This window comes from Corvus moneduloides, chromosome 3 (assembly GCF_009650955.1).
Source record: "Corvus moneduloides isolate bCorMon1 chromosome 3, bCorMon1.pri, whole genome shotgun sequence".
Taxonomy (NCBI): Eukaryota; Metazoa; Chordata; class Aves; order Passeriformes; family Corvidae; genus Corvus; species Corvus moneduloides.
Window position 1 is genome coordinate 19,127,728 of NC_045478.1, and position 25,373 is coordinate 19,153,100.

At 39.5% G+C, this 25,373-nt stretch overlaps 1 protein-coding gene across 5 annotated transcripts in view; it reads right to left on the bottom strand.

The window, feature by feature from the left end:
• Positions 1 to 14,778: 14,778 nt before the first annotated feature.
• Positions 14,779 to 25,373, bottom strand: part of COLEC11 (collectin subfamily member 11) — a 47,296-nt gene continuing 36,701 nt past the window's right edge. For 3 of the 5 annotated variants that reach the window (XM_032104506.1, XM_032104508.1, XM_032104507.1), the window contains exons 4-7: positions 19,147 to 19,218; positions 18,378 to 18,431; positions 16,637 to 16,732; positions 14,779 to 16,480 (exon numbers count right to left, since the gene is read on the bottom strand). In XM_032104506.1, coding sequence (XP_031960397.1) covers positions 16,071 to 16,480; positions 16,637 to 16,732; positions 18,378 to 18,431; positions 19,147 to 19,218 — 632 coding nt within the window. In that variant the 3' untranslated portion in view covers positions 14,779 to 16,070. The remainder of the gene's footprint in view (positions 16,481 to 16,636; positions 16,733 to 18,377; positions 18,432 to 19,146; positions 19,219 to 25,373) is intronic. The other 2 variants (XM_032104510.1, XM_032104509.1) reach the window with 2 other exon arrangements.

Sequence of the window (25,373 nt, forward strand, 5' to 3'; positions counted from 1 at the left end):
TAAACAAAAAGCACCTACACATCAGCTTTCATTTATGACCAATCACTTTTCACTTCAAAAAAAAAATCACTTTTTTGTGCCCTGTGTTCCTACTCTATAAAAGCGAACTAGTCCTGAAGATCACATGAAAAAGAAAAGCTCCATTAAATTAGTTTACAGATTACATATTAATGTTGGCCAGCACACATGCCATGTGTGAAGTTAGCCATGCTTTGAGCAGGAGCTTGGACCAGGTGACCTCCAGAAGTCAGTCCAATTCAGGGCAAGGCAGCACAGGCATGTCTATTATTGCAAAAGCAGCCTGCCAGGTAGCTCGTGAAATGGGGCCACTGCAGGAGCAGGGCAGTGAAATGGCCCCTTATCTCCTGCTGGTGAGGACATTACTAGTCAAGCTCTTCCCCCCTTTCTGACAGAAATTGCTGTCATTATCCTGACAGTAAGAACTGGATTTGTATTTCACTTCAGTCGCCCCATTTCAGTGTTTTAACCCCATCCACTGTGAAGAGAGAACGGTGTCAATATGGAAGGTGTGGCCAGGAGTGGGCACAACCCGTCCCATATTGCCTCTTCTGCTCAGTAGAGGCAAGCTCTGTCAGAGAAATAGGGCAGGCAGGAGAAGCAACATTTGAAATTGCTGCAGCTAAACCTATTAGAGTGTTTTCACAGGATTTGAATACAGATAGGAAGGGTAGTTTCTAGCCTGCAGTCCCAAAGCTGCCTGCGTATTTTCTCAGGGTCACCAGCTTCTGTATGTGCAATTCCTACTTCTAATAAATTCAGTTATTTCACATGACACTTGCAAAGAGTTCAGTTCCAAGATACACATCTGCCAATAACAGCAGCCACCTGCCACTTCTCTACCAGCTAGTTTTATTTCTCCCCTTTTGATTTTTAATGATTCAGTAATGCACCATAAAAACAATCTTTTAATTACAGATAATTTTAAAGAATAAAAATCTCTCTTCTTTCATGGATATAAGCATGAGATTTCATATACAAAGCAGTTCAGCAGGATATTTTTTCATCTTTTCATTAACAATCTCTCTCTTATAGTACATAATTCCATTTACTTCAAAGGCACACAAAAAAAGGGGGATTATGCTAGTGACCTATAGTTTATGGTAAAGCATAGGGAGGAGAGTGTTTTGCCAAACAAAAATTAACTTTCTTTTTATGAGCTCTGCTGTAGGCTGTTCGTGCCCATCCTCATAAGACAAGAACCTAATTTCCAAGCTTTAAAATATTCAATATAAACTTCAATGAGTTATATTAGCAGAATTTCAACCTGTACATCTACTAAAATTGCTGAGAACCACTTATTTTAGGAAACAGCTTTAATTAAAGCAAAAGACTATGCTGAAGATTTTCAGAGCTTATTCTGATTTTTATCACAGACTTGCAATGATATGGTTCATATATCTGATGATTCCTTTGTGCCTTAGTTTCTCCCACATGGAAAATTAGATCATTACCTAATACACAGGGATGTTGAGAACCTTAATTTTTACAGTCTATAAAACACTTTTTGATCTTCACCTAGAAAAAGAAGTTTACTCTTATTTTGTATCTTCTTTCACATATAGGAAGTCAGGTAAACACTGAGTTTTTCTGCTTTGTGATGACCAGACTGTAAAAGATCACTTGTTTTGCATGTCTGCAATTTTTTTCTCTGCCCTTTCAGCAGCCAAGAAAACTGATATGACTGAAATTAGTTGTTAGTTTCAAAAAGCACTTACACATCTACTCAAGATACTGCTTTACTATCTACATGTTTTACAACACACACTACTGAAAAACGTAAGAGGCGTGTATTAGGTGACAGAGAATTGTAGAATTCAAGTTTTTAAAAGTGATATTTCCTTCAAGCATGCAAGGTTGATAAATAATCATGTTTTTATTGCAGAGTCATATTATCAAAATATATACTTACCACAGTCATAATTTTTACTGGTAGGGGTGATTCCCAAAGCACTTAACCAGATAGGAAGGACTGTGTTAGAGCCACAGGGCAAAAAGGGGTCTCCATCCATGGCCTGCATACCTTAGACTTTAGGATGGCCCAGCTTTATCCCAGGAAAGGTTTTTGTGCTGGTATAGGATATAGTCTGCATCAGAGATGAAAGCAATAGATTTAGGGAAATGCTGCGATATTTTTTCAGTCAGAGACTTAGTAATTTACTTCCAGTGTTTTGATCATCAGTTGGCAGAACACAACTTTGGAGAACATAAACTAAAGTGATGAGCACAGGGCAATCCATGTGGAGATTGGGAAGCCCACTGAAACCTTCTAAGAAAAACATACCCTGTATTAACTCTGCCTCTTCTTCTGGCTGAGTCCAACAGTTGATGCCATGCATCACTTACTTCCTGAGCAGGAGGACACATGGTAGTGTGGGAAAAGGAGCAGCACAATGTCAGAGGAAGAAGTGATAGGGTCACACAGTCTTGGAACAGGGAAGCAACATCTGAATAGAGCAGGAAGAGGGATGAGTTACAGTAGAGGTCTGTGGATTTGTGAGAAGCACCCACAGTATGGAAAGGAACATCTTTTCATGGGCTCTTCCCATACAAGTACCAAAAGGTATAGGATAAAGTTAGTTGGAGTCACCCTCAGCAAAAGCAAATGTTGTGAAGGTCCACTTGAAACGTCTACAAGGGTCCTTTGACATTGCTTTAGAAAACAAATATTTAAGTTGAACCATTAATTCTAGTAGAACTACCCTTATATTTCTATGAAATGCAACTTAGCCTCTCAAAAATATTACTTAGAAACCTTAAAATAATAATTACTTTATGCCTGTTGCCACTCTAGTATCTGCTAGAGACTGTCACTTGAGAGATCAAAGTCTAGAAAATACTATGGAGATCCCAAAGGAAAGCTATACCTCTGAGCAGCAAACAATCCCTGGACATAATCTTGACTCTAAAAGGCCAAACATTAAGTTTACATTTTCTTATTTTGGAGTGATATTGTATGTGTGTGCGTGTAGTTCTTTTTGCAATATAAACACATATGGCTATTTATATCTTAGCATTGCAGAAGTTAGCCTAACACACTTACAGCAGGAATTCTCCTGGCTGCCTTTGGCCCGTGTTGCACCATGCCAGGAGCACAGCACAGCATTACCAGCCACAGGAGCTCACCCTCTTATTACTTGATTTGCCCCTGGTGCTGAGCTGGCCCAAAGGAGCCTGAGCTACAAACGAGAACTGCAAGGGATTTGGGTAGGAAATTCAACAAATTCCTCACAGCTACTAGAAGTCAGCATAATTGTGCATCCTTGATGCTAGGCAGGCAGAGGTAAGCAGCCAGATCAGCACACAGCTGGCTGAGAAGGCTCAAAATCCCTTTTGCACAGTTCTGCTTTGCACTCATTATCAAGCATTGCCACACTTCGCTCTGCCAGTGAAAGAAGCCATAGCGTCACGGCACTGGACATATGGGCCTGGAAGGAACCAGATTTGGCTTATCTTGCCTTTATAATAAGGTAAGAAGACTTTTTTGCAAATAATGGCAATACTTCCAGGAAGAACACAGAAATATGATAGTAATAATAACAATAATAGATAGATAGCACTGATTCACTATAAAACCCGTTTTAGAGTTTAAGTGTCCCTTTTGTTAGATTTTTTCCGGTATCCAAAATATCCTGGTGGCTTCACAACTTATTTTTTTCTGACACATCATGAGCAGACATTGGAAATAATCAGTTATCATAATTATAAAGAGTCTTTACTCTTCATCATCATACACTTGCGTCATACACTGCCTTACTTAAGTCTCCTCTAGATCAAATGGAGCTTATTTCACAAGTCACATTTGCCAGCTGTTCATCAGTTTATTGTTTCACCTTTGGATTCCCTACACTTTGTCTGTATCCACTGCTCAGAAGTGAGCCCATTATTCCAGCTGAGACCCCAACTATACAATGGAAAAGAAATTACTCCCTTCCATGTCATTACAAGTATATCCCAGACTGAAATATCTTGATAAACAAAAAAGATCTTTAAATCTTTTATAGTTTAGCACTGACATTAACCCTAAACCTCGTAGCCTCCTTTGTCTTTCACATATTCTGAGGCATCTGGTCACTTTTTCTTATGTACTTTTCCCTTTCTGTTATTGCGTTTCATTCATTGATATCTGGCAATTTTCCATACAGTAAAAATCAATTTTAAACATGATACTGTCTCCCACAATTCTTGTAGTCCTCCTTACTCTTTCATTGTCTCATTGAAAACAGCAGCAAAAATACTGAGTAGAACTGTGTTCAGGATAAACCTCACAGAACTCTAACTTCAAATGTCCTCTCGTTTTTACTCCAAAGCACTGACAATATCTCTTAGCAGGTTTTTTTAAGCAGTGCGCTCACTTTATAGCAATGACTCAAAGCTATACCCCATTTGGCATGTGAGCATTAAGAATACAACCTCTCACTGCTTTTCTACATCTACCAGATCATCAAAGAAGCCAAATATATAAAGATGGATTTGACGTGATTTGCTCTTGACAAATCCACAATTATTATCTCCATCACCTTATGATCTACTTGGTGCTTTCACTTATTTGTTTAGACATTTGCTCTGATATCCCAGTTTATCTGCCTGATGAGTTACTTTATATTTCTTTTTCTTTAAATACAGGCACTATCTGGAGGCTTCTCTAGGGCTCTGAGACCTCTTGGTCCTCCACAAACATCCGAAGACATTCACTAATAGTTCAGCAATTGCTTTGGCAACCTTCAACCAGATTTCACTTGACCCTGCTGACTAGAACATTCCTAATTCATCTAAATATTTTTTAACCTGCCCTTTCTCTCTTCTGACCTGTGATTCTCTTCCCCTGTTAAAATTAATTGCATCAAATATCTGATTGCAATTAACCTTGAGAGAGTGAATCTTTCAGCCTTTCCTATGTCATCACAGCAGACAAAAGCTTCTTCCGTCAAATTAAAAAGAAATATGTTGTCTATATAATACCAGCACCTCAGTAAAGCATTTTCATGACACATCACCAGACATTTGTCCTCTCAGTAGTTACAATACAGTTGCGCTCCCCAGTGATGCTGCTGGATTTGCAGGCCTGGCCCGCTCTCTGCTGATCAGCACTGACTGTTGTGGCAGGACCACAGGATGTCTCACGCTCTTCCACAATGGCATTTTACCCCAACACACACTTAAAAGGGCAGAGATACCACACACAGTGTATGATCGAGGAGATTCAAATGCTGTTCCCCAGATCAGGAACAATTGTTTGATTTTACATTTACAAGCAGGAAATCAGTGATCTTTTTAAAACATTCAATATGGCAATTCCCATCTGGGCTATGGAACACACACACTGTGCTTCTCTGTTGAGTTTTTGCTACTGAAACTAGTTAAATGAGAACCTCTGTGCATGGAAGTCACTGAAATGGTCTCTGCCATGTCTGTGCCTGTGGTTTCTTCTTTCTGGTGTCCATTGCCTCTCCTGGAGGTGCTATTTATTGCTTTGCAGCACAGACAAGGAAAGGCAAACATCACTGTTGGCAGGGAAGAAAGAAACAATGCCAGGCAACCATTATTGTCTCTGTCTCTCATGCGAAAAAGAGAAGTAAGAACAAATTCAGCTTGCCTCTCACAGTGATCATAACTGCCAGTTTGAGAAGGGAAGAAAGGAGCGTTATTTTCTGCAGGCAGAGCATTGATTTTTTCCTGAGTGTGACTCATGAGTCTGTACCACACTGGGCTGCGTGATAGAAGGGGCATCCAGATCCACTGTGTGACAAAAAGTCACCCGTTGCAGGTCATGCTCTTCTAGTAGACGTCACACCTCCTTCAAAACCTCGTACAACCTCTCATAACCTTACATGATAAGCACCACTGGTCAGCAAAAGAAACATCTGAGTGGCAGTTCCACATAATGGGGATTTTGTGGTGGAAGCTCAAGAGATTTGATGGGTAGGATTCATCTGATCAGTCAAAAATGTCTGCATTTTAACTTGTCACCTTGGTCTCACCTCAGGGCAAATGAAAGAAATGAGGAGTCAGAACAAGGAACATTCCCATCCCGATTTAGACATCTAAAATAAGACAGATGACTCATATCCTGAATGCACTTATTTCTCCCTGCAGACTAGAGACAGTGTGACTAGCTCAGATGCATATATCAACAGTGCTGATGTTTAAAACTGGAGGAGACATCTCCCAGCCACCAGACCTCCGCCAAGGGTCCTGGCAATCCCACAAGGCTGAACTCATGATCATGATGGGCTCAATTCAGCTGCCTCATACAGAGGTGCCCAGTGCCCTGTTAGGCACCCTAAGACATCCAAGAAACTCAGCAAATTTATCCACTGGCCTCTGCCCAAGGGATGCAAAATTTGACCTCAGTTAAGCAAACTACCAGGTCAGGTTGCCCACTGCAGTGCTGCTCCCAGTACAGTAAACCCTACACACTGTCACAGCAGGTGAACATCCTCTGTCACGAGACTGGTAATGAAGCAGGGATAGAGATCATGCAAAGCAACCTGTAAGAATAAGCCAAGAAACAAGTACCTAGTTTGAAGAAACATTAAAAAAAAAACAGGTCCAGGTAATTAAAGATAAAATAGGCTCACCAAAATCCTCAATAGTAAGGAACAGCCCAGTTAATTACGCTCCATGATTGCTTCCCTTTAATCCTTTTTTAAATGTAATATTACTTTCTTATTTTCAAGACTAATTTCATACATAATACCTTAGTTAATATTGATGTCCACTGTGGGGTTTTTTGATTTCTTTTCATTTCCACTACATACCTAGCAATAAACCTAGTCTGCATAATCATTATCATATTCCTTACGACCTTTAAAAATTTCATAACAGGTTTAAATATTCCTCTCTGTAATCTTATGACAAATGATGTTTCCCCGCCTGATCACTATTAAAAATGGATTTCTGTGAATGCACTTATCTGTAGTCTCCAGTCATACATATACATTACTTGTTTAAACAGCAGAGAAGGCTTTTTTCCTTCCTGTATCCCATCTCCATATAAACAGGTAAAGAGTAAGGGAAGCAAAATACAACCAGTGAGATAAGGCATTAAACATTGTGCAAATGCAAACATAAAGCATGCAGTACCCTTCCAGTGATGCCTTTTCCTGGTTTTAAAATCAAGAGTCAAACAAAGGGGAAAAGGAATTTTTCCTTGGTATTTATTTTAAGGATCCTTAGGAGCACATGTCAAGGTCAAATGCACCAAAATGCCCACCGCAATCCCCATCCCCCAAAGATCAGGTATAACATTATAGGTTTTACTAATTAGCATACCTATCAAAAATTCCCCAATGAGAGGCTTGAATGAGCCCTTCCCTCCCCAAGGAGCCTTCCCCTGGATGGTTCTATCTTAGTTTACAGAATGTGTTCTGGAGAGGACCTTGGTGTCTGAGGCACACTGATCCCTAGTTACGAAGCTTCTAAAATGTTTAGTCTCCTAGCTGAACAAACAAGTCCAAGAATGTAGGCAAAAAGCACTAAGAATACAGAAGTTGTAAAAAGGTATAAAAGGGGTATAAAAGAAAAGGCAAAAAATCGTCATGGCATCATTTCCCCCCTTTTAGAGACTAACAGAACTCTACCTTGTCTAGTCTCTACTCTACTCTACATTACCTGCAGAAATGCATCACGGCATCACCAGCAGAAAAAATGGGATGCACAGGACTCTGTTTCCCAGCTCTGTCTTACCCTTTCTTGCTGCCAGAACAGCCAGGAAAATGCTGAGTAGTTTTGAAAATTCTTTCTTTATCCCTGGTTAGTGATCTCAACGAGGGAGGGGAAAGGCATATGATCAGTGTGGGATTAAGTAAAAATATGATCGAATATCATTTGCACTCAAATCACAGGAAAACTGATTCAAAATGACATGGAGGAAAATGTTTCTTATAGGGTGAGAGGTGATCTAACTGTCCCTTTTCCCTGCAGCCAGCATAACATCAACTGGACATCACAGAGCAGGTGAGTTGTTCTGGGGGCAATCCATCAGAAATGATGGTTTCCTATAGTATCCATCAATATTATTTCAAGTCTTCAGTGCCCAGAAAGGACAATTTCTCATCAAATCTTTTCCTGTGGTTAGGATTTTGTATAGTCTGTTTCCCAGGTGGCTCTCTAGTGTTTAACAAAGGGTGAGTTCCCACTGCAGCCATCTTCTGAGGAGGAAAACCTTTGGAAACCCATTCACATTTTTACATAAAGTGTTTAAAAATTGCAAATCCCAGAGACCTTATGTCAGACTTGGTTGACAATGGCTAAAAGGTTCAGAAGTTATTTGAAGGAAATACACCATGCAATCACATTAGCTCTGTTCTTCAAAAACCAGGTTAACACAGCTGACCAAAGGAGCAGCCAGCATCTGAGGTGGGCACTGCTTGATAATAATCTGCAAGTGGCACTAAAACCAGAGATTTGGGCCTATGCAAAACTGGCACACAAAGCATCAGACCAGGTGTCTCTGACTTCCCATCTGTTAGAAACCAGCCCATTTCAGTTTCACTTAAAATCATAAAGCAGATTTGTCTTGTAGGTTAGATTTGTGGATATTCTATTTATTCTAAATCAAAAAATATCGAGACTGAAAGGAGATTTGCCTTTTTTAACAATTTAAACCATATTTTCAAAGAATCCATTTTAAGTTTCTTATGACTCAAAACAACTGCACTGGCAAATTAATTCCCAAGAAACTACAGTATGGAATATATAATCAACGTACATAATTAACTTCACTTTGGGTCTGACCAGATGCAAGAGGAAGACAAGCTTTAAGAAGAAAACTGGGGGCACTGGGACAGTAGTCTCAAAGAATATTTTTTTAAGAAAGATGTAACCATTAAGTGTTAAGCACAATATCAACACATCAGCTATAGTGCATTTATACTTTTACAATGCAAGGTTAAGGGGTACAGCATTTATCGTCCACTTTCAGAAGCTGTAGACAAGAAACAGGAATTCCTTACATCGACGTTAACTATAAGTTTCCTACTAATTCAGCTGGGGATATTTAGAAAAGGTAGTGAACTTTACCTAAATATGTCACAAGTTACCATACTAGATTTATTTATGTAGAACAGAAGGGTAGTAATGCTGGAGAAGAAGCAGGGAATTGGATCAAGTAAAACAAGATTACATGTATATGTGGAGGCCATTGTGTAATAAGGAAATTAGTATTTTTCACTTTTATACCTTCTTTTATTTCTTTGTTCTACAAACACAGTGGACTTAACATAGTGTGCACTTTCCCTCTTGCAGAATGTCCGTATCATTCCTTTCATACTAAAGAATAAAGCAGGAACAAAGTTGGATTTTCAGTTCTTTAGATATGCAACAAATCTTTTCTTCACTAGATGGCACCCTGTCTTCTATGGATAAATGTTGAACACGACAAAAAGCAAAGGTTTCATTTTCACGGAAGAATATAAAATGATAGAGGACTCATTCTTTGTGCTGAATGTTTTTACTGCTTCTTTTGTGTTCTACATCATACCCCTTGTGTACTTGCAAGGATAAAGTTCTGCACCATAGACCTACTTCAACTATTTTACATTCAATATTTGTCTCAAAACTGATTATTGTCCAGAAATCTTCATGGGAGATGCACCCATTACAGTGGCTCAGACTTTGAATAACATTCAAAGTGCTCAGAATAAATTATAAACATCAAAAATACTTCTCTCTCTTTCTTTCCAAAATAAGCATAGATCTAGAATTGATGATGATACTGTCTCAAATCCTCAGCAGGTATAAATCAATTTGGCTTCACTGGAGTTGATTGATGGCAGGTGAAGATCTGCACCTGCAATTTAGATGCTGGCCTGCAGAGCACAGCTTGATTTGTTTTCTATTTCTTCACTCCAAGGAATGATAATTGAGCTCATTTGGGCATGCTTCTCACTTCTTAGTCAAAACTCCCACTTGAGAATTGGACTTAAAATCAGTGCACGTCTCTTTGTAATAATTCAAAATAATCTTTTCACAAATTAAAAAAAAGAAGAAGAAATCTGACTAAAGACTTCAGAGCTGGGAAGTCAGTTGTTCAATACAGCATCAGTGATCGCAAAACAGCAACTGATGCAAGCAGAAACAAAATACCACTCAGCTCCTTCATTTTGCCTCTTACTGCCACTAGATGATAGTATGGTAACACCTGTATTGTTCAGCTGCACACCAGACCTTCTGTTGCTGAATTCCTGGCAGCATTCACACTTTTATATGTAAAGAATATCCAGAAGCTCATCAATACTACATAGCTAGCCTTTGAATAGCAGTGCTTAATTATATCCCCCGTGATTTCATGCATTAATACACCCAGAGTGTGGTGGATGCTATAATTTGTCCATAGACCCAAACTGGGCTTCAATTAGGCACAGATATTATGCTAAATTGGTCACCTCACTCTATTTTTGTGAGTTACCTATCCAGAGCTATAGTGAGACATTTTGATGGAAAGGGCAAGATAATTACATTTCCCTAGCAGGAAGCAGGAGAAGGGCTGGAGGTAACATTTACATTCCTCCTCATGAGCATCCCACTCACTGCCATTTCTGCACATCCACTTGCTGCTTTTTCCACCTTTTCCATTTCATGCTCACCCTCTTGAGAGGACTCCCCTCCTCATCCAATAGAAAAGCTCTGGGCTAGGAGGAGACTCGCATCCGGAAAAACACCTTGAGCACACAACTGCCGTCCTCTCCACAAACCCTTTCTCTCCCATTTCACACAACTTTTACTATTCTATCACAGCAAAATTAAAACCAAACTGTTCTTTCTCACAGCTACTCTGTAAAGCAAATAGTCAAACGCCTTCACTGCACGTTTTTTCCCCTAGGTAAATCTTAAAACTCTGATTTGTTTTTACCCACAATAACAAGGTCAGTGTTTCTCTTGGTAGGCTGGACTGACTCTCCCTGACAAGGAATATGCACCCCAAGGAAGGGGTGAGTGGCCAGCTCCAGTTTTGCACAATACCTTTTCCATCACAGCCAGTTTTACAAGCATTTCCAGGTCCCCACTGTGGACAAAATCCCATTTCTTCGTCCATAATCTGTGGCAGACATGTAGAGTGATGAACCTGTTGGCACCACAGGCAAACCAAAAATTGAAAACCAGAATCTCCAGTGAAAAGACACTGACTCTTCGACCAATAAAGGCTAAGGGGAAGCACTTCAGAAAGTATAAAGTGGCACATCATTGCATTGTTGGCTAATTCTCTACTCAAGGATTTGATTCAGCCATGACCATCACAAGTCACTGAGTTTCCCACAAAAACCAGATCTGGATATAGACTAGGGGAAACCCTGAATTTTTGCTGTACTGTAAATTTGGTTACTTTGACAAATTTTTGTTTTAATGCAGGATGAAAGTATATTTGTAAGATTTTCAGGTTTCAAAAGGCTTGTGTTTATTTTATCTAATGATTGGTTTGGACATTTGGAATAGTGCATAAACTACTAGTTATATGGCATAATACTTACATGAATAATTTCCATAATCAGTAAGAATATCTTCTATGTAATATAGGTTGAACTATATATTGTTTTGTATTCAAAGCATTTACAGTGTCATAGCAGGCCCAGGAGGAAAAAACAATTCCAATGTCACACTCTTTCAGCACAGCAAACAGAAGTCTCAAAAAGATAACTTGTTCCCTTTGGAAATAAACACCTAAAGAATAAAGTAAAATATTTCAAGCCTTATACAGATCACTGTTACTGACATGGTGTAAAACATATTGACAATAATATAAAATCAAATCACTTTACGGGTCAAAATAAAGCTTTAGAACTTGGAAATTAAATTCTGAAAAATTCTAAAAGTCAACATCTGAAAAATATCTACTTCAAAAGTCTTCCTCCATTGTGAACCTTCATCATATTTTACAATTAAAATTATTTTAATAACATCTTCTTTCACTTTTCATCAAGAACTGTATCAAAAAAAAGTCCAACCAGCTGCTATTCTGTAAAGCGTATTTGAACTGGCATTTCCCGAGCTTATGAAAAATGAAGCACTCCATTTTACTTACATGAATAAGGATGCTCTATATCCCACATATGAATATTAATTTTTTTACAGTTCTTCTCTGTGATATAAGAATGTTTAAAAATCACAGTCAGGGAGAAGTTCTGCTGCTAACAAACCTGTAATAAACCCATATTTCCAGGGATAATCATGTCATCTGTCAGAGCACAGTGAGGAGCAGCTGGTTCACAAGGGATGGTGAGCCAGGAGCTGAGCAGATTAACAAGGCAAGTGGGGAGCAGCACCCTCTACCAAGGAGTGAGGTTGTGGAGTGGCAAATCTCGATGATGATCAGGATCAGACATCATCCAGTGCTCTCCCAAGATGTCCACAGCAAGTCAGAGCTCTCATAGGCAGTGGAGCTCCCATGGACTCAGCCAGTTACCTTTACCAAGTCCCCCTCCTAGAAGGGGGGTGCATGTCTGGCCCTGACATCAAACCTACAACACACAGCCTTAGCAGCTAAAGGTGCAGAGTGTAGTTGAATGAAATCCGTATTTTATGTGAAGAAGTCATTTAAGAACATGAATGGGTGACTTCAGTAAAAAAAAAAACCCTGATATTGTTGCCTTTTTAAATGCCACAAAATGCCCTTTATTAAAGAATGAAATAAATAAGGGCTATGGGTATATATTTATGAGGAAAAATTATCCATCAAAAATAGAGCATATAAGAATAGTCTGAGAAACACCTGTGCTTGCCAGACAGACATGTTCCAAAGGCTTCTGCAGAGCTACACAAAATGAGTAATTATATCACAATTGCAGGTTTTAATGCACATGGAAAACATCCCAAGTAAAACTAACATATCACTAATTCCACTTTTTAAGAAAACAATAGTTCCAAATTCCAGGGAGAGTAATGGAAACCTTACCAAGCATGTCAGCAGGCTTCATGTAGGCTGAGCACTATGTGCAACATTGATTTCTGCCTCCAGCAAGGGTCTACCTACAGGCATCAGCAACTAGAGAGTGAAAGAAATTACGAAGGGCTCATTCATTTCCAATGCCTCCATCATTTCTCACCCAGTTCCTCGAAGGGGTAAATATCAGATGTGCTGTTGTTGCCTGTTGCAGGACAGCTAGAGACCTTACACACTAGCCTTGCTCCCTTTGCCCAAATGGTGTAATAAGGACTGCTGCAGCCGGTGTACAAGTACCTGACAATTTATTAGAAATTAAAAGAAGAAATTAATTTAGTTTCTACCTCACATATGCATTGAGCATTTGAGCACTGCAAAAAAAATATCCTGAAGAACATGAAACTAGGAACACTAATTTTTTTCCATTGCCTTTACTTTTTATCTTAAATTTTAATAGAAATGGAGACTGTCTATATGCTCCACACATCAAGGCAATCTTTGAAACATGGTGTGACTTCCAGCTAAAACAGGAGCATTTGGCATCTCAAAAAGCTTCCCATCTCCCTAAAAGGCCTCTTTTCATCTTTCTGAGGAAACTGAACAATACAATAGAGACTTTCAAAACCTAGGTGGAAAATAAACATCAACTTCAGCACACATAATGAGGGAGCTTCAGATAGCTGTATCTCAGGTTTGAACTGTTTTAATATAGCTACAATGATTTGACAAAAGTATGTTGGAGACTTAAACGGTTTCTGAGGATTTCTATAGCAGGCAGGAAACAATCATGATATCCAAAAGGAACTATTCTAAACAAATTGCTCTACTGGAATTGTTAGCTCCCTGCAAATTCTGCAGAGTCTTTGAATATTAGTGTAGAAACAGATCCACATTATTTAATATATTTCAATATGCAGTTGGAAGAATGACTACCACACAGGTATCATACCTATCTTTATTAAAAGAAAGTAAAGCCATCAAAGGACCCATTCATTTCGAGCGATTGCTCTGGAGCTGGGCTGATAAACAAATACTATAGGATACTATAGTACTGCTAGCAATCTTCAAAATTAATAGCTAACATATATATATATATATATAAAGGATTGAGATTTACAGAGTAAATATAGCAAGCAAAATGGTTTGTTCTCTTAGGTATATAAATCAAATAATGTCAGAGTCTGTGGATATGAACAGCACTGTATGGCCATTGATTGTTTATATGCCACAGCACAGCAGATGTGATACGAGTTGGTTTTGCCTTGTTGTATGGAAATCTCGGGGACCACATGCCATATCCACTGTGGATATCCTATAGACCAATCTCCCATAATGATCAGATATCCATTTTGATCAGAATGTTACACAAGGATCATTTATCCTTAAAAATCATCTTAAAACACTGTGCAAGTGGGAGGGCCTGTTGACCCCCTGATTCTGTATGTTCCCCTTGCTCCTTGCCCTAGCCCTGGCCACTCCCTCAGTTTCTCCCTATTTGCTCCTGTACCCCAACCCCGCCCAGGGACCTCCCCTGGGCCCCTGACAAAACCACCCTGCACCCAGACCACGTTGTCTCTCTACCTCTGAACATGGCAGGGACAGGATGTGATTAAAGCCATCTCAAACCCTCGTGAGAGACCCTTCTCTACCTTCTTTACCACCACTGCGTTTTAACGCTGCTGGCTGCCAGAGCCAGGTCGCAGGGCTGTCCAAAATGGACTCCAGGATGTGATCAATCGCATGGCCCTAGGAAACCCTCGCTGAGCTCTCAGGGAGCAGCAGCCTGCTAGGCAGAGTCCAGTGGTTACAACATGCAAGGTATTCCTAAAGAAATGCAGTCAGAGATTTTGCAAATTTTGTCAATTTTGCTATGTCTAACAGTGAGATGAGGTGGCATGCAACTGGCTCCTGTGAAGAGCTGATGTAATGCATCTTTTTTTTTTGTGAAATTATGCTGGGGTTTTTTTTAAATATACATCACATTTTCCATCACATGCAATTGTAAATTTGGTACATAAATTATTTGTGCAAAGTTATTTATTACTGCTATATACATAATCAGAAAAATTTCAGAAACTTTCCTGCTTTTCAGGGGATTACAATCTGTGTAAAACATGTAAGCTGTTTTCTTATCAAAAGGAACTGATAGCTAACATGTTTTCACGAGCTTAATTGCATATATATGAAGTCTGCCTTAAATTGTGGAGGGCTGGTATTTTGCTTGTTTTGTAACAAGATGCACTAAGATTATCTTATAAAAATGTGAAACGTTTACTTTAGGGAATTATTTGCGGTCTGAAATACTTCATGCACTGAATCATTTTCAACTAAGGAATGCAGAAAATCAAATTCTTACTTTTACTTCTAGCCAACCCCAAAACACTATCTGGATGGAAACTCTCTTTATGTACTAAATTATGAGAAATTTCCTATCATAGAATCATGGAATCATAGAGTAGTTGGGGTTGGAAGAGACCTTAAAGATTACTTACTTCCAACCCCCTGCCATGGGCAGGGACACCTTTCACTCGACTTTGGCCTCCCTCACCATTAAAAATCAGTTTACTTTAACGCTTTTTGTTCATACATCTGTGAACAGTTTAATAAAGAAACATTACAAAATTGGTAGGAATCCTGATTTGTTGGTTTGCTTTGGCCTGTTTGTTTTTTTTTTTAAAAAAGGTGTAACATTCAAAAAACCTACAGTAATATTTGTACTTATTAACTGGAGTATGCAAAATATTTCTCTTGTTGCCAAAATATCCCTGTAGCACTACAAGTAATTAGCATTTATAACTACAAATTTTACTAAGCTAAAAGAATATCAGGAATCTAATTCTAATCATTCTAACAACAAGAGGCCAAATTCTGTCTTCCCTTACAGTCATGTAATCACATTTGTTAACTGTTGTAAGGGCAAAATTTAGCCCCAAAGCGCATTTTTATCTAAATAGATATATTTTCCTACATTAAAAAACCCCAACCAAGCTATGTCTTATTACTGCTCTTCCCTTCTGAAGGGTAAACACTGATACTTGAAATACCTAAACTGTATTTACAGCTGTACAACACCGACGCCACATGCTTGCAAAATTCCACTTGTACTCTATAAACATGGAGTAACTTGTACAATTGTCTTAAACATTTTTCTTAAAATAAAGAGCAGAGTAGCTTAGACATTTTCTTTGTCAAATTCGCATACAAAATACATGGTAATGTGACAAGCTACATCATTCCAGCCTCCGGATGCTACCATCTCCACACAGTCCTCCTCGTCGTAAGCATTGTTGGGCTCCCCACTGCGCCATTTGTTGAAGGTCTGCATGGGTGACCGGTCAGAATAGACGAAATTCCCCTCTTTCTCCAGGTCGTTAATCCCAATGAAGACCCTGGTGAGCCCAGCTTGGTTGATGTACGAGGCAATCAGGTTGTTGGCAGTCTCATCCTTGGGCATGCTCAGCGTCCCTCCTCTTCCGTGGCAGTACAGCTGGGCTTCCTTGTACCTCTTCTCCTCCTTCACCAGCAGATAGATCTTATTATCTGTCTCACGCACGCCGGCGACAGCTGCGGGGGAGGGCAGTGCTGAAAAGTGAGCACTCGCATTTCTATAAACCAAGTCACTGCACACCCCAAAATAGCTTCACAAATCAGATCTGGAACGGTGACACTCTCTACGAGTGATTACACCAACAAAATGAGGCAACAAGAAAGGAAAACTGTTATACAAAATTAACCTACCATTTTTTATGAATTTTAGTTCTGTCGTCAGCTGGGCTACTTGAATATCCATTTCTCCAATAGCCTTCCTTAGCTGACTGCACTCACAAGGGATGCCTGTGAAATGATACAGATACACCCAAATCAAAAAGCTACTTAATTTCAACAATTATGTCAACAATTTTATGAAAAAGGTCCAGCATGGCAGCCCTGGAGAAAGCTGTCTTGCAAACAACAGACAGAAAATTAGAGCCTTCTCTATCCTGCACCATTATATGATTCTCAGGGGTGTCTGGGCCTGTGCAGAACAGCTCAGTGCACTTCCCACAAATCTTCAGCCCTGAATAATTAGCACTAACCTAAACAGAGATGGATATTCTCTGCAAAAAAAACACAATATTTTTTAACTAAAAACATTTACCAAAAATTTCCATTTTCAATGAAATTATTTTCTTTAGTTTTCTCAAAGACTTCTTTCACAGCAAAAAACTTGTGAGTTCTTCACAAGGAACATAACACAGCAGATCCAAAATTCCAACCACAAAATTACCTGCAAAATGCAGTTCTCTGTTTTTGAAATGACAGAATTTGCAATACTTCTGACAATAAAATTAAACAATAGAAAATCATCTAGTAACCCAAAATGGTAGAGGTTTGACAAAGATAATCTGAATGTGAATACTAAAAGGGTAATTGTTATATCTTTGACCACAAACCTCAAAATGAGGATCAATTACAGTTTGCATTTATTACAGCTTGCAGTTCTGTATGTAATTACTAAAATCTGCATTGGACTACCCAATTACTCAGCTCAGTTGTCTAAGCCAGTATAAGCACAGGGTACTTGCCCTGCAAAACTGTGCATGCTGGCCAGGTGCATGGCATGCTGGCTCAAGAATGAGAGTGACAAATTATGTTCTCATGAGAAATCTAATCCGTGCACCTCCAATGCACTCTGCCAGGAAAGAATGAATTCAGTCAACTCTGAACCTGCCACTCTTGCAAGGCTTACACTTCTTATGCTAGGCTGTTTCTCTAGAACATCTATATACCCCTGGAAGATCCATATACCTCCATATAAGAACCTAGAGAGAGGGGGTGACAGGAAGCTGGAGCCAGGCTGTGCTTGCTGGTGCCAAGCAACAAGACAGGAGGCAATGGGCAGAAACTGATGTGCAAGAAGTTCCACCTGAACATGAGGAAGAACTTTACTGTGCAGGTGACTGAGAAGTGGAACAAATTACCCAGAGAGGCTGTGGAGTCTTCCTCACTGGAGATATTCAAGAACTGCCAGGACACAATCCTGTGCAGTGTGCTGTAGGATGGCCCTGCTTGAGCAGAGGTTGGACCAGATGACCCACTGTGGTCCCTTCCAACCTGACCCATTCTGTGATTCTGTGATCTGTATTCTTGACAATCTGCTCCTATATCAGTAATTCATGGAGGGGCAGGAGCATCCAGCCTGCTCGTTTGTGTTGACTGGAAGACCGAGTGAGATATGCAGAGACGCTCCTTTGCCTTCAGTTCCCACTAGGCTTCTGGAGAGATTGCTCCTCTGAGAAGGTATGAGGTACTGTTTTAGCACATACACTACAAGTCCAGCAACTACTGCAACTTCAGTGATTTTAAGTCATTTGAAAATACCACAGTGAAATACTACAGTACCTATGCAAAAATAATTCATTATTTCCCCCAGTATGTAAACAGATGTATTTTTAGTGATGAAAAGTCTTTCACATAAACAAGGTGTGTTATGGATTACCTGGATCACCATTAGGACCTGGTGGTCCTATGTCACCATTATCTCCTTTTTCACCTGAAGACATGAAAAATAACATAGTGTTAATGCAGCCTTTTCTGTCAATAGTTCATTTAGCACTTACTTATTTTTTCTCTAGTAAAATTCAAATGTGGAAAGTAGAAATATGCCCAAGCAAAAATAAAGATTTTTCTGTCCTAGTCATTCCACAACAAAGGCCAGTCAAAGCTATGAAACTTGAACCCAAATAATACCTACCAACATCCACTTCTTGACATTCATAAACTTCACAGAACCAGTAAATTCAGATGCTCTAGAGGGAAAAGAGCTGGATATGCCTAAATTTCGAATCCTAATCTAGATGCTTAGGCAAACTGGTCCAAACGACTTAACCAAAGTCACGTAGGAAGCCTATGGAGTAATCAACATAAGAAAACACATCTTCTGGCTCTTGAAAGTCTGCCAAAGTACAGCACGTCTTCCCATCTGCTTTCTTAACTGTCCACACTTGTGTGACAATGCAAGTTCTTTATTTACCCACAAACCATGATACTCATGGTGCTTTAAGACTACATATACTGCTGTCACAGCAAAAGGTAACTGGTTGAGAGATCCCAGTGACCTGGCTGACTACAGCATGAGAAAATTCCTACTAAGGTAAACTCTGAGAGTTGTTAGCCATTTTTCAAGCCCCTAAATTTTTATTCAAACATAAATGATCACACATTTTTCACCTGAAACACAAATGGAGAAACAATTGAATTAAACATACCTTTTGAACCAATAGGACCAATTTTTCCATGCCGTCCTATGCTGCCTTTCTGTCCTTTGTCCCCCATTTCTCCTACACATAACAGAAAGATGAAAGGCACAAGGTAGCAATGTAGTCTGATTCATTCAGATTCTACTGTTTGCAGCATCAGTTTTTACAATGAACAAAACCATGCTATATCCCAAATATTCATTGAACTCCTGAAGTCCAGCTCAATCCGTGTGAAGAACTTATGTATAGCAACCTAGACAGGGATTTTATCTTTGCTAAACAATTGACATTAACAAGGCATGAAGGTGTAATTGCCAACAGCCCTTGGCTGAAAACCACTGGGAAAGCTTTTGCAAACTTCTTTCAAGTGATCATGACAGAATTATATTGAAAATGCAGAAGAGGGGATGTTGCATTCAAACAAGGATCAGCAGATTAAAACTATCATGGAGTTGAGAAGACTTAAAGGATCCAAACACAATTGACATTTCATCTCAGACAGTGAATCCACTGTAACTGAGGGCCAGCTTTGGCCTAATGACTTACTTATACAATATAAATACTGTCATATGAGATAGGTTTCCCACTCTACCACACTATTAAAGGAGAGTGGGTATGGAGGGACTACAGGGACGAATGCCTTCTGAGGCTCCTGTCCTGCAGAAATCCAAGACCAAGACTGCTTTAGGAAATATTGACGACGTTGTTCTCAACGATTGTTGAAAAGATTGCTTCTTTGCTCAAAGCAACATCTGCCATGCACTGTTCGACTACACAGGTGCAAGGAAACAATGAGACAAGCTAGGAGGAAAATCTACCATAAGGATCCAGCAATTGGTCTTGTGCAAATTGTCATAGCTCAGCCTCAGTTTTGGATCTATGAAAACTGAAGATCTGTTGCCCCCTGTTGCTACTGCATCTGGACAGACGTACGTATTTTTGAAAGCTGGATAATTTCATGACCCATTTTGTCATTACCTTTAACTTAAAAGTGAAATCAACAACAAGTTTCAGGATATAAACCGACCACTGCTAGGCTAAGAGATGTCATCTCTATTACTTCATGAAGTCTCAAGCAACTCTTGTCACTTGATGGCGTGAGCCAGAAAGAAACAATTTCCTCTAAACTGAGAGAAGCCAAATGTGTGTGGTTTGTTGGTCTAATTAATTATTGGCAAGTCCTACAACCAATGATTTTCCTTTGTTTCTAATAAGTATCAAATTCAGACACTACTGGACACTGGCTTTCACTAGAAACCAAAAATATTTTTCTCTTACCTACTCCTACTGGAAGTACCAGCTTGTAATCAGTCAGTCAAGTTGCTCTGAAAATTATGTCTCTTGCTTTGTATATTAATGAATTGGGATTACCATTACAGATTATCAGGTGTTTGAATGCTTTCTCTTTTCAGGCTGAGACACCTTTCAAATTTCAGGCTGAAATTAAATAAACTCATAGATCTAATGCATAAATAAAATAAAATACAAATTTTTTTTCATTTTCTTTCTCGCAAAAACTTCCAGAAAATGAACTGCTTCTCAGTCACAGCCAGTAAAACCTATGTGCTCTGCTCAGAAGTAAAGTGTGTTATCTCAAGCAATGAAGACATACATTAAACCTCCTTTGCTCATTAAAAGAACTGTTCACATTTGGGTTTCTCTTACAGTGACTAACCCCTGCTTCCACTCCAGGAGCTTGCTTATTCTGCTTCTTCTGCAGAATAAATCACAAAGTTCCAAGAGAGACCCATCTGCCTTCAGGGTTTCAGAAGTTTTAATACCTTTTGTAAAGCCCTTTTTAGGGGCCCTATGGTTGTCAAAAATGCAGTCTGAGGAGTCTTAATGAAATCAGGAAGTGATAGCTGGAAAGAAATGGGGACAATAAAAGAAATTAAGTCTCCATAGACCAAAAGTAGGAAATCAAACACAAAGTTTGAATAGAGAACTGAAGAAAGTCATTTGTCATCTCTCAGATGAAGGTGGTATACATTGGAACCAATTAAAGAAGATTTAAAGGATTTGGGAAGGAACTGAAGAGAAGGAAATTCTAAGTGATCTTCTTGGTGGCTTTTTCAGGCCCACAAGCAAGAGAAGAAATAAAATTCCAGAGATGAATGGTGGGCTGCAAAACAAGTGAAAAAATGAGGGGTTTGACTCTGTGCAGTACTATAAATGGAGGTCATACAGTATGGACAATCTCTTCAGGATTAGTTGTAACAGACGAGAAGATATAAAACTACCTAGAAAAAGAAAAAGGCATCAACAGGACAAATCTAGCAGAAACTCAAATTCACCATGTCACAAGACAAATTTAATTGAATCCTGTTAAAAAGAAGAGAGCAGTAGTTTTCTTTCCAAACTTAAGGATTTTAAGACAAATCAAATCAAATTCATGATTTGACATAGAGGACATCACAGACACCTACCTAACAAGGAAAGTAGAAGTGTACCAAACCACACCAAAGGCCTCTTGAATCTAGTGCCATCTTTGACAGCAATCTGCAGATACTTAGAAAAAGAACATAAGAGACAGATGAAGATTAAAAAGTCTTTCCCCCTATGTACCTCGATAGTCTTGCAGCAGTCAGCATTCCCAATGCAACTAGCTAGCCTGACTTGAATGAGAATGATCTTTTTAAAGGATATAATGATGCTGTAGTAGTAATTTACATTCAGGACACTTCATTTTTAAAAAACTATTGGCAACTGGAAATCAGAAAATTCCAAATATGTCAACAGGCTACAGAACTGCTTTACTCTGAAAAATCTGAATTATCCACTCCAATGAAGGTCGGCGATTGGTGAGGGAACAGTGGCTACAGTAAGTTACATAGACCCTCTAGTACCAACCCCCTTCCATGGGCAGGAACACCTTCCACTACACAAGGTTATTCAGGGCCCCATCCAACGTGCCCTTGAACACTCTTTGAAGGATGGAGCATGCAAAGCTTCTCTGGGAAACTTGTTCCAGTGTTTCACCATCCTCATAGTAAAGAATTTCTAATATCTAATTTCTTATATCTAATCTAAACCTGACCTCTTTCAGTTTAAAGCCATTCTTCCCTGTCCTATTATTACATGCCCTTGTAAAATGTCCCTTTCCAGCTGTCTTGTAGGTCCCTTTACTGGAAGGTGCTCTAAGGTCTCCCTGGAGCCTTCTCTTCTGCATGTTGAAGAAGCCCAGCTCTCTCAGCCTGTCTTCAAGGCAGAGGTGCCCCATCCCTCCGATCGTCTTTGTGGCCCTCCTCTGGACTTGCCCCAGCAGGTCCATGTCCATTTTATGTTGGGGGTCCCAGAGCTGGATGCAGCACACTAGCTGGGGTTCTCATGAGAGCAGAGTAAAGTGGGAGAATCACTTCCCTCAGTCTGCTATCCACACATCTGTTGGTGCAGCCCAAGGTGTGGTTGGATTTCTGGGCTGCAAGGGCATATGGCTGGCTCATGTTAAGCTTCTCTTCAACCAACACCCCCAAGTCCTTCACCTCCAGGCTGCTCTCAATCCATTCTCTGCCCAGTCTGTATTTGTGCTTGAGATTGCCCCAACCCAGGTGCAGGACCTTGCACTTGGTCTTCTTGAACTTCATGGGCCCACCTCCAGCTTGTCCAGGTCCCTCTAGGTGGCATTCCTTCCCTCCAGCATGTTGACCATGCCACACAGCTTGGTAGCATTGGCAAACTCGTTGAGGGTGTCCTCGATCCCACTGTCCGTGTCACCAACAATGTTAAACAGATACTCTTATATGAATGAACAGTGCATAATCACAGGTGGCATTTTATATAGTTGAGGGAAATCAATTTCACCCAGCATTAGCCATCTTAAAGTTAGGGTTTTTAGTCTAAGATATTTATCTGAACTCCCATGGTAGGCAATGGAAAAATAAGCACCTCTCAGTAGTGATCCATCCCACTCATGTTAGACAGGTATCATAATGACAAAGTGAAACTTTAAAAGCTTTACATAAAAAACAGGAGGAAAAAAAAGAGTAAACTATTATCAATCTATACTGACTAGAAATCAGAATAGTTAGAATATTTGCAAAGGAAACTAAAAATAGTGAGAAAAAAAAACAGTCTAGGAAGGCAGCAGAAAAGTTTAAAGGATTTAAAAGTACATTCAAAACAAAAATCAAAATAGTACGGTACGTTCCTGAATGGAGGCTTCTATTCAGAGGCAAACAAAGAGAAATAACTGCCCTCATGAAACACTGTCTTGCTAGAATTATGTTAACAACATAATACCAAGCTTCTTCAGACCAGTGGTCCCTCCAGGCCAAGACTTTGTTTCCTGTGGTGGCAGCAGAAGGGGCAGTACTGGAAGATCCCACAACTCCAGCCACTATCTGCAGTCCTTTGCAGATAGAATTGCAGGGTCTGTCCCCAGCAGCTTCAGAGACTCCCTCCTAGTTCAGGTGTGATGGGATCTGGTGATTCTGTAACCTTGATTATAACCTCCTCAGACTACTCTCAGAGAGTCTCAGCCTGTCCAGTTTCTCCTTATGAGGCAGCTCCTCTTTCTCACATTTTTGGTGCCCGTCTCTAACCTCTCAAGTCCTTCTTGAGAGACAGAGACCAGAAGCACATTCATTACTTGAGACAGAGCATGTCAGGCTTTTGTACAGAACAAAATCAGCTGCAAAAAGAAGCTTCCTGTTTTGTTCTTTGTTCTTTTGTCATCCTTTTGTGATGACGGGCAGTGTTCTGTTGGCCTTGGGACTCCTGCTAATGACTTCAGAGCAGTTCTTGAGTTTTAAGTGACAGTTTTGGGTTTTGGCATCATTTAAGTATGGATTAAATCATGCATCCCTAATGTCCCTAGGTAATATATTTATTTACACTGAAGCCCATCTGCCATCTTTTTGCCCACTCAGTTTAGCAGGATTTTCTCAAAATCCTATTGAGTTCAGGTGAAACTGAAAGACAGTTTTGAACCAGATACCCACTTTGTGAATTAACAACTGTCAATGTCAGGACTTTTACATGGAATACTGCCTGCAGCACTCCTTAGCGAGCAATAAATTCATGTAGAAATAGACTCAGAAATGCAAAGGATTGATTGATTACATATTAATGAGCAATCAGTAATAATAAAATATAAATTAAGATATTATTACATCTTTTTAGAATTTGATTATACAAATGACTGAGCGCTCTGGCTCCAATCCAATTAAATTAATGAGTCTTCTCTTCTACTTAAGAGGCTGTGCCTGTATTAGTAAACTAAATGCCTGGGACTGTTCCCTGGAACTGGGAACCAGGTGGCCAAGAATGGTACACTGCATGATACTAAATTGTTGTACTCTTCAAGCCAGAATAATCTCGCAAGCTGCTCATTTGTGTTAGCTCCCAAAATATGCCCAGGAATTGCCTGGGAAAGTGTTAGCTGGCAAAAGCCAAAATCACTGTGCTCACACTGCAGAGGTAGAGACAGTTGAGTTCCAAGCTCAAGAACAGTATGTGACTGCTTCACATACCATTATAGTTGTACATAAATTAAGTACAATGTATAAAGGCTGAAATTAAAATACTAAAATAATATCTATTTTAAATGGTTATGGCTCTAAGAAAATTGAAATATCTTGAAGAACATATTTTTAATGTTCCTTTGATGTCACATTCCAAGTGTAAATTCACCTTCCCCTCCTTATTTAGATTGCTGTAAAGTACTCTGGGAATATTCACAGGACTGTATTGTTACTGAGCTATCCGTGCGGAATTTGAATACATGGAAGTTACAGCCTCACAGACTGCACCATGACTTAGTTAAATAACTGAGTTTACTCCCAACATGGGAGAGCACAGCACAGCCATCAGAGCAAATGAAGAAAGTTAATTCTGTGAACTTCACACTCCAAAACTTGTGCTGCAGTACACACTGCTTTCATCTGAAACAGCCATTGTACTCGACCCATGCCCCAAACTTTACATAAGGCCAACACAGCTGCATATTCTGCTGACATGCTATGCATCATAATTGACCTATACAATTAATTAAAAGCAATGAGGAAAGTAAGTGGAATTTAACCTTAATCAACACCCAAAGACATCAGTATGTCTGATGTCACCCTGAAGCATCAGGACAGCCAGAATGAGATTTATTTCAGGTAAGCACCAGAAAGTTTTCATGTTTATCTGCTTCTGAATTACCCAAATCTGAAAATATCATGAGGAAAGGATATGATAAAAACATTCACTGCACTTTCTTATCTTGAGCTGTTCATTTCAGGTCAAATATGCCA